General features: G+C 45.4%; 1 protein-coding gene across 2 annotated transcripts; it reads left to right on the top strand.

Annotated features, from left to right (window-relative positions):
* The first annotated feature begins 89 nt into the window (after positions 1–89).
* On the top strand, positions 90–9453 carry LOC139402733 (cyclin-T2-like). Of its 2 annotated transcripts, none has more exons than XM_071146642.1 (9): positions 90–293; positions 956–1037; positions 4348–4476; positions 4578–4638; positions 5309–5371; positions 5573–5618; positions 7080–7243; positions 7484–7554; positions 7728–9453. In XM_071146642.1, exons 1-9 carry the CDS (start codon positions 136–138, stop codon positions 8841–8843), a joined length of 1890 nt encoding a protein of 629 aa, XP_071002743.1. In that variant the 5' UTR covers positions 90–135; the 3' UTR covers positions 8844–9453. The 2 variants fall into 2 exon arrangements, with proteins under 2 accessions (XP_071002743.1, XP_071002742.1); XM_071146641.1 differs by having other exon boundaries at positions 7484–7578; positions 7728–9053.
* Positions 9454–10178: the final 725 nt, after the last annotated feature.

The following is a 10178-nucleotide window of genomic DNA, read 5'->3' as shown; positions in this document are numbered from 1 at the left end:
ATTGAAAGTTAAAATAGTGCTAATTTGCTGAGCAATTGGTTTACTAGTCCTAGGAGAGTAGCCAACACGCATGCGCGTTTTGTTTCCTACGCTCCCTACCCCCTCGAGCCACCAGGGGCTAGTCGTTGGAGCGCAATGGCGGTGCACCGGGGACCTTCTTCGAAATGGCTCTTTTCCCGGGAGCAACTAGAAACAACGCCGTCCCGCCGCAGTGGAGTCGAATCTGATAGGGAACTTTCTTACCGACAGCAAGCCGCCAACCTAATTCAGGATATGGGCCAGAGACTCAACGTGTATCCTTTCTGAAAATGAGTCTTTCAGCCCGCTATGTGGCAGCTAGGCTAACTAGCTACCAAAATGGTTGTGCCGTTTGTTAGCTTGGAACCTAGTAGCTAGCTAGCTTCCTTTGCAAGTAACTGAAACACAGCTAAATGTGTCCATTTAAAATACAAGTTGAATGTTATACTTCGACTAACGTTATGTCTTGGTCGGATTACAAAATAGGATACTTAACGCAGTAACCGTAACCTTTGAGGTTGTTACGCTAGCTAGTTCTTCAGCTAACTTGATCGCTACCATGCTAACCTCGTTCTGTTATGTGATCAGCTAACGGTAGCTATTATTTTGGCCTGCTAGACGTTCGCCTTAGCAGCTCTTATCGTCTACTGGATGTACGAGTAACTATTAGTTAATCATTTTTATGAACATATATAATGTGGTTTGTTATCTCACGAGGTAGTTAGTTGTGACATCTTGGTCAGCTGTGTCTCATTATTGGAGTAACGTTAGTGAACTTGAGCTAACTAGCTGAGATGGGAACAAAGCTAGGTGGATTGTCACCCAACTACCGGTAAATGACATCAGCCAGCTATGATGTTAGAATAGCTTATGCATTGATTGCAGTATTACTGTTGTTTCCGCATATCACTTGGAATACCTTAACCCATGTATTCAGCTCTCAACTCATCATCAACACTGCAATCGTTTACATGCATAGATTTTATATGATTCACTCTTTCACTAAGTTTCATAGGAATGTAAGTAATCACCATCTCAATTGTAACATTCATTTTTTCATTTTCTGACTCGCAATCTAGCCTCTTCCTATATCTCTTTGTGCTGTCCTGCCAACTCTTATAGTCATTGTGCTTGGTGTGACAATGACTTGCAGCACAAACAGATCTGGGACAAGGCTATCTTCTATCTACAAGGGAGATCTGATGGATTTTCTTGTCGTCTTGGGCAGTATACCGGGTTATTTGGAAATAGCCAGTTAAGTCCTCTAACGTTTAAACTATTTAATAAGCTTTTCTATACATTTTAATATTTGTAGCTACTTTTTAAGTAAAATACCTTGTACGTTTGAGTCATTTAGCAGATGCTCTTATCCAGAGCGACTTACAGTAAGTAGTAAGCGCACACATTTTCATACTGGTCCCCTGTGAGAATCGAACCCACAACCCTGGCGTTGTAAGCTCCATGTTCTACCAGCTGAGCCACATTGTACTACCTACACTAGTTCCCTACCATAGTTCCCCCAGAACAGTTGAGCTAGTCACATGTTTTGTAAATGGCAAAACTGGGGAAAGTGGGAGCAGGTGAATCCAACTGTGTATTGACAGAGGTCGTGTTTTATATTGAAAGTCAAGTGTGTTTTGCCTCAATAGAGTGATCGGGGATGTGCAACTATAGTTTTTCTTCACAGAAAATACAACACATTAGGCAGAAAATAAGCATAATTTTCATCTGATGACGACAGAATTGCAATGCTATTTGGCTGGCAGCCACACAAGTAGGCTAAATGAGCTTACAATTTTAAAAAGCAATGTATTTTTTTTGCGATGCATGGCCATCATATTTCTGTTTTATCATAGAAAGAATGTAGCCAGTTAATCTGGCGTTTTACCAGAGAGAAGTAAGCTGGCTACATAGAGAATAGTGTCGTAGAAAAGTAACTACACATCAGTCAGAGAGCTGTCTGCTGATAATGTGTGAATTCTCATCAATCAAATCACATTTTATTGGTCACATATTTAGCAGATGTTATTGCGGGTGTAGTGAAATGCTTGTGTTCCTAGCTCCAACACTGCAGTAGTATCTTAACAATTCACAACAATACACACGTGTAAAACTATGGAATTAAGAAATATATAAAAATTAGGACGAGCAATGTCGTAGTGGTATTTGAGGTGTCAAAGCCTTTGGATGAGTTATCTGTACAGCTGCCACTGCAGCTTGATCGGAGGGCCTGTTGCCCGGACCTCTGGCAGTCTCTATGGGGTACCACAGGGTTAAATTCTCGGGCCGACTCTTCTCTGTATACGTCAATGATGTCGCTCTTGCTGCTGGTGATTTTCTGATCCACCTCTAAGCAGATGACACCATTCTGTATACTTTTGGCCCTTGTTTGGACACTTTGTTAACTAACCTCCAGATGAGCTTCATTGCCATACAACTCTCCTTCCGTGGCTTCCAACTGCTCTTAAATGCAAGTAAAACTAAATGCATGCTCTTCAACCGATCACTGCCTGCACCTGCCCGCCCGTCCAGCATCACTACTCTGGACAGTTCTGACTTAGAATATGTGGACAACTACAAATATTTAGGTGTCTGGTTAGACTGTAAACTCTCCTTCCAGACTCACATTAAGCATCTCCAATCCAAAATTAAATCTAGAATCGGCTTCCTATTTCGCAACGAAGCATCCTTCACTCATGCTGCCAAACATACCCTCGTAAAACTGACTATCCTACCGATCCTCGACTTCGGCGATGTCATTTATAAAATAGCCTGTATTTTAGCATGCTCTCACCCCCAAAGCCAATTCCTCCTTTGGCCGCCTTTCCTTCCCGTTCTCTGCTGCCAATGACTGGAACGAACTGCAATATCACTGAAGCTGGAGACTCATATCTCCCTCATTAGCTTTAAGCACCAGCTGTCAGAGCAGCTCACAGATCACTGCACCTGTACATAGCCCATCTGTAAATAGCTCATCCAACTACCTCATCCCCATACTGTATTTATTTATTTATCTTGCTCCTTTGCACCCCAGTATCTCTACTTGCACATTCATCTTCTGCACATCTACCATTCCAGTGCTTAATTGCTATATTGTAATTACTTCACCACCATGGCCTATACCTCATTTGCACATTATTTATTTTGTTCTACTGTATTATTGACTATGTTTAGTTTATTCCAGGTTTAACTTTGTTATATGTGTCGAACTGCTGTGCTTTATCTTGGCCAGGTTGCAGTTGTAAATGAGAACTTGTTCTCAACTAGCCTACCTGGTGAAATAAAAAAACAAATCCTTGTGTTTTCCTCTCCGTTCTGGGCCCGTCTGCTTCTCCCCTCCGTTCTGGGCCCGTCTGCTTCTCCCCTCCGTTCTGGGCCCGTCTGCTTCTCCCCTCCGTTCTGGGCCCGTCTGCTTCTCCCCTCCGTTCTGGGCCCGTCTGCTTCTCCCCTCCGTTCTGGGCCCGTCTGCTTCCGTTCTGGGCCCGTCTGCTTCTCCCCTATCTTCTCAGAGCAGGCAGGCCCGTTGGCCTAGCGACTCCAGACTCCACACATGCATAGCGTGTACACATGCTGCTCCACAACCAGTATTGTTCAGTTGCACAATGTCTCTAACATTCCCTTGTAAATGTACAAACTCACCAAAAATGACTTTATATAAAAAACATTTTTTATTTTTATTTAACTAGGCAAGTCTGTTAAGAACAAACTCTTATTTACAATGACAGCCTAGGAACAGTGGGTTAACTGCCTTGTTCAGGGGCAGAACGACAGATTTTTACCTTCGTCTTGCAACCTTTCGGTTACTAGTCCAACGCTCTAACCACAACCTTTCGGTTACTAGTCCACTTCTCTAACCACAACCTTTCGGTTAAAGTCCACCTCTAACCACAACCTTTCGGTTACTAGTCCAACGCTCTAACCACAACCTTTCGGTTATAGTCCACCTCTCTAACCACAACCTTTCGGTTACTAGTCTACCTCTCTAACCACAACCTTTCGGTTACTAGTCCACCTCTCTAACCACCAGTCCACCTGCCGCTCCTCAGTAGCCCCTTCCTGTATATGTATAACTTTGAGCTGGACTGCCTGTTTTTGAAGAAAACAACATGTTTTCTGCTCGATAGCATATTTAGCTAGCAGCCTCTCTATTACTTGTGCTCATTATGTTAGCATTCTGGTAATAGACTTCCAATAGGCGTTTTCACCCAGTTTTATGGCGCACCCTTGTGCATTAAGCCTGTAATACCGTAAATCCTGGGATGAGTGAAGGACGGTAGGACGATATGAAAACCTGGATACCACCCAACCTTAATGTCTTTATTTCTACAGATCATCTCCCAAACAACCTTGTTCTTGGCTGCGAAGGTGGAGGAACAACCTAGGAAGCTTGAACATGTCATCAAAGTGGCCCACGCCTGCGTCAACCCCCAGGATGCACCACTAGACACCAAGAGTAATGTAAGTGAGGCCTCTGTACCTGGGTGTTGTGATGTGGATCTCTTGTCATGGTGATACTGAGAGAGAGACACATTACAAATATGAAATCTGTTGAACTTTAGGCATACCATCAGCAAGCTCAGGAGCTGGTGATACTAGAAACGATAGTACTGCAGACGCTAGGTAAGGATCTGTCTATAGGTGGATGATACATGGAAACTTCATGGGCTGCATCCCAAAGGGCACCCTATGCTTTACACACAGTAAAATGCTTTTATTGTACAAGGGCACTACCCCAGTGGGCTCTGGTCTAAAGTAGTGCACTACCCCAGTGGGCCCTGGTCTAAAGTAGTGCACTACCCCAGTGGGCCCTGGTCTAAAGTAGTGCACTACCCCAGTGGGCCCTGGTCTAAAGTAGTGCACTACCCCAGTGGGCCCTGGTCTAAAGTAGTGCGCTACCCCAGTGGGCTCTGGTCTAAAGTAGTGCGCTACCCTAGTGGGCTCTGGTCTAAAGTAGTGCGCTACCCTAGTGGGCCCTGGTCTAAAGTAGTGCGCTACCCTAGTGGGCCCTGGTCTAAAGTGGGCCCTGGTCTAAAGTAGTGCGCTACCCTAGTGGGCCCTGGTCTAAAGTAGTGCACTACCCCAGTGGGCCCTGGTCTAAAGTAGTGCACTACCCCAGTGGGCTCTGGTCTAAAGTAGTGCACTACCCCAGCGGGCCCTGGTCTAAAGTAGTGCACTATAAAGGGAATGGGGTGCCATTTGGGACGTAGTCGTGGTACTTTTTGGTTCATTTGCATCTGGATGGCCAGTGGGCTTTGGAATGTCTAATCATGTTCCATTCCATTGTTTTCAGGTTTTGAAATAACAATTGAACATCCTCACACTGATGTTGTGAGATGTTCCCAGCTAGTGCGAGGTACAGCCTTCTTCCTGTGTCTTTCCATCTTATCACCTTCTCTCATCTTTGACACACACACCCCGACACAGACACGTATACTTTTATTAAACCTCTCCTGTATGTAGTAACCAGTTCTAATAATGTTTTCATTTGATTTCATTCCAGTGCTTGTCTGAGATTCCGAGCTAACCTTTGACCCCTCTCTTCCTTCTATTACAGCAAGCAAGGATTTGGCACAGACTTCCTATTTCATGGCTACCAACAGGTTGTTATCCTGACCCCGCCCCCCCACTATGTTGCACTGTGATGGCACACTATAGCTTCCTGTACTGGCAGGTCCCCCTTCCTGTGTCCAACGCCCTCTTTGCGCCAGGCAGGTTTCTGGTAAACCCCTAGGGGCGGTACCGGACAGCCAGCCAGGCTGCAGCAGTGCGGTGTATTGTACAAGGGCTCAGTGTTGGCACATAGGGGTTGAATGCACAATGTGAACGTGTTGGTGGTGCTGTAGACTGTCCTCACTGACCGTTTGGTTGCTACAGAGTGCATATGTCTCCTCCTTCCTAAAACACAATTGGTAGCCTGAATATAGCTTGCCACTAAAGATCAGTGAAAAGATGTAAACTATAGCATCTGTCCCGGTAAGTATTAATAATGTTTTGTTTTTTCTTGATTTATGTTTGACAAATAGAAGCTAATATATATACAAGGGTAACAAGCAAATTCTTAGTGATAATTGACACACCTAATACTCCAGTAGTAAAATGATCATCCATAATTCTCTCTAATATATGAATGACTTGTATGCTATAGGTATCCTCTTCTTTACCTTAGTAGAATATAAACATTACAGTTCATTATTTTCCTAAATTTAATTTTAGTAACTGTACTTGCCCTGACTTAGATGAATAATTTTGCTATCCTATCAACAGCAGTATACAATGTCTGGACAGAGGGCAAAAAATGTTAGTTTTTTTACACAGTCAAAAGGATACTTCCATAATGAATGTATTGCCCAGATTTTAAAAGAGAAAGTTGGCAAAGGTATGAGTGAGATGGCATAACTTGACAGGCTGGACTGGAACACAGCAGGTGGATGGTGGACATCAATTATTTCTAGGAAACGAGCTTGATCCCAATAAAATGCTCAGTACTCTCAAAGAACAAGTTTACCGTCTAGGTTGTCCTCAATGTATCAGTTTTCTAAGGTAAGATTCTGTCTGAAATGGTAAGAGAAACAGCCACGATCATCCATCATAGAAAACCACCGGGGTACGTGCCTCTGCCACTCACTCTCAACAGTCTGGAATATGAAGGCAGTATTATAATATGGACTGTATGCATGCAGATCAGCTGTACTCTGAGCTTTATTAGACCAGAGACATGACACCATAGAGATGTTCAAATCTCTCCTCTGGGACCCCCAGCTCTCCCACAACTAGCACAATCGTCAAGTCCTTGATTAGGTGATTCAACTTGTTAACTAATCGTCAAGTCCTTGATTAGGTGATTCAACTTGTCAACTAATCGTCAAGACCTTGATTAGGTGAATCCGTGCTCTAGTTCAGGGCTGTAACAACATTAAAATGTCTGGGATTTCCCGGGGAAAGGTTTGAAAACCAGTTCCATAGGGTCTTCAGCCATGTCCCAGGGCTAGTGCTAATGTCCTGTATTCCAACCCTAGAACTGTAGCTAACGGGTGTCTCCTCTGTGGTCTTCCCTCCGACAGCCTCCACCTCACCACGTTCTGCCTGCAGCACAAGCCCACAGTCATCGCCTGCGTCTGCATCCACCTGGCCTGTAAATGGTCCAACTGGGAGATCCCGGTCTCCACTGATGGGAAACACTGGTGGGAGTATCTGGACCGCACCGTCACGCTCACACTGCTGGACGGTCAGAAACATTTGTGTTCTTATTTTAATTTTAAGGACAGTGGAATTCCACCCTCGTAGGGGGAAATTGGGAACACTTGATTGAAGGTGTTGAACCCAAGACCTTCGGGATTCTATAGTGGAATTCCACCCTCTGTTTATTATTTCTTGTTTATTCCGACTGAGAGTTGTCTTTGTCTGATGTAGAGCTGACCCATCACTTCCTTCAGGGTTCTAATAGTTGTCTTTGTGTCCGATGTAGAGCTGACCAATGAATTCCTGCAGATTCTGGAGAAGACGCCCAGCAGGCTGAAAAGGATACGTAACTGGAGGGTAGGTTCTGCTCTCACAACTGGTGTAAGTGTTTCAGCATTTAGCCCCCTAGTAGCTACTACTTCACTGTTTCATCAGATTGGTTTTCTGAATGATATTGACTGACGTTTGGGTGTGGAATGGTTTGGTGTTGCCCTTTTTTTTAACTGAATTTCACCACATCGCTATTCCAGGCCACACAAGCTGCCAAGAAGCCCAAGATGGACAGTCAAACGGGCGACACCTCCTTCCAAGGGACCTCCTCATTGGACGGCATCACCGGTGTGGCCGGCAGCAACTCATTCTTCTCTTCGTCTCTGTCAGACTCTGGGGAGATGGCTTCACTAGACGACATGTCTATCCCGTTCCCTCCCTACCAGGCCCTGTCTGGGGACCACGCTGAGCTGCTGGGGCTGGACCAGGGCCTTGCCTTTCTTCCTCAAGCCATCCCTTCAAAGTACCCATCAGGCAAACACGAACACAAAACGGCCAGTGCAGGCAAGCACCCACAGGCCCTACCCAATAACCCCTCGCCCTTCACGCGCCCCCCACAGAAACTCTCCCTGGATAAGTACAGAGAGAAACAGGCAGCAGACCTGCAGACCATGCAGAACGGTGTCCGAGAGGAGCAGAGCGGTGTGGACATGTACCAGTCCCCCGCCCTCCCTCACCACCAGTCCCATAAAAGACGCTCCCAGCCTGGGCAGGGTGTCCCCCAGCACGGGGACAGCAGGAGGGACAAGGCCAGCTCTAAAAAGACACGAGGTCTCCCACCACAGGCCTCGGCGGTTGAGAACGGCGTTGCGGCCAGCAACGAGGAGCTAAAGATGAGAATCAAAGTATCAGCTGAGAGGGACCAGGGCGGCCATGTTGGTGTCCCACAGGGCAAAGAGAAGTACAAAGACCACTCTGGCTCCAGCAGACACCCCAAGCACGGCCACTCGCACCCCTATTCCCTCAGCGGGAACAGCCGAGGGGCCATCGACCCCGCCCTGGCACTCAGAGTCCTCGGGGGCCATGGTAGCGACCTAGGGGGCTCCAGTTCCTCCTCCAGGAAACGGGCCAACCCTGACGTCAGTAGTCATAACAACCACCACCACTCTGCTAAGAGCAGCAGGAGTTCCAAAGGGGCCGGAGGCTCCTCCCACTACTCTTCAGACGGTGGTGGTGGCCCGAGGACTGTGGAGAGACACCACGGTGGCCCGGAGGGGTCAAATGGAGTGCTGGGGTCTAACGGCCAACACACCGACTACAAAGACACTTTTGACATGCTGGACTCTCTGCTAAGTGCCCAGGGAATGAACCTGTAACTTCAGACAGAGTTAGTCGTTTAGCCTGGGTGCAGGCTGTTTGGCTCTCTTGCCAACTCCGTCCAAATATGTTTGGCTTGACATTTGAGTTGGCAAGACTGGACAAACAAATCTGGATAGTAGGCTTGGCAGGAGTTGTTGGATAGAGATAAAATAATTCTGAAAAAAAAAGTTTTTTATGATTTAAAAACAAGTAAAAAATAATTTTATAACTTTGAAGTTATGTGAAAGTAACTTCGTCACCCACCCAGTCAGTCCTGTCCACACACGGTAATAATTACTGATGCTTTAAGGATCTTCAGAAATGTCCACAACATGATATATACACAGTGCTGTAATGCTACTTGTCTGCTTTCTAAAAACCCCCGGGAGCCACGTTCACTGGTTCTGTGATTGACAAAATTCCAGATTTTAATTCTGTTCTTTTAAGGAGAGATAAAGAGAAGTCTGCGTTTTTATTAGTTATTAATGATGTGCATGTTTCAATCACATAAGGGAAGATAGCAGCCTGGTGACGGTTCAGTGTCCACGTAAATGCGTGTACGTTTTCGTATGTTAAGAAACAACCTTATTCCTTGAAATACTCAGGTCTTGAAACTTTTGATATAAAGAACGAAATAAATCTTCCTCTCTTGGTGTAATACCTGTATCTGTAGAGATGTATAACTTCTGTCATTTTGTTGATTGAAGGCTGCATACAGCATCTATCTTACCGTAGAGGCTGTTTCAGTGTGCTTGTCTTCTAATGGGAGGACACGCAATCCAACTCATCACACATGGCTAGTCAGAGGACATACAAAGGCCCTTTCCCAGATCAACACCTCATAGACCCTATGTGTGTATCCAAAATGGCACCCTATTCCTTATGTAGGGCACTACTTTTTGACCAGGGCCCGCAAAGTTCCCAGCTGGGAAAAACACTGGGTCCTGATCGAAAGTAGTGTACTACATAGGGAATAGTGTGCCGTTTTGAGAGAGACACCCTTTATGCGCTTGTGGGATCTCAAGTGCTTAGGGTCTAGGGGTCGATTGGGGACTGGACCATATGCTGTCTACTGTCCAACTAAGTGGATGCCAAAGGCTGTGCCTCTAAAACGTACGGCAGATTATTCTAGAGCTATGAAAGAAGTTTACGTTATATCTGCTGTGAAGTGCATTTAAAAAGATATCTCGGCATATTTACAAAAAGCCTTGTGATTGTAACAAGTCGTCAACAAGTTGCTATTCTTCAATATTGATAAATGTCTAATTAACCAACCGCCATCCTATGAAAAGATCTCTAGAGGTGATTGTATATAGGACTGCAGTTCTGAGTTATAACTAGCTAGTCGGTTG

Source organism: Oncorhynchus clarkii, unplaced genomic scaffold, assembly GCF_045791955.1.
Source record: "Oncorhynchus clarkii lewisi isolate Uvic-CL-2024 unplaced genomic scaffold, UVic_Ocla_1.0 unplaced_contig_3571_pilon_pilon, whole genome shotgun sequence".
Classification (NCBI taxonomy): domain Eukaryota; kingdom Metazoa; phylum Chordata; class Actinopteri; order Salmoniformes; family Salmonidae; genus Oncorhynchus; species Oncorhynchus clarkii.
Note: the sequence above shows the minus strand (reverse complement) of the source record. Positions and strands in the feature narration are given on the sequence as shown.

Bases quoted from the DNA above. Each gene is read 5' to 3' on its own strand.
- LOC139402733 (XM_071146641.1), top strand. From the start codon at position 136: ATGGCGGTGCACCGGGGACCTTCTTCGAAATGGCTCTTTTCCCGGGAG. The intron at 5,619-7,079 runs GTTGTTATCCTG...TCCCTCCGACAG, and splicing joins TATTTCATGGCTACCAACAG to CCTCCACCTCACCACGTTCT. The intron at 7,244-7,483 runs GTCAGAAACATT...TGTCCGATGTAG, and splicing joins CACGCTCACACTGCTGGACG to AGCTGACCAATGAATTCCTG.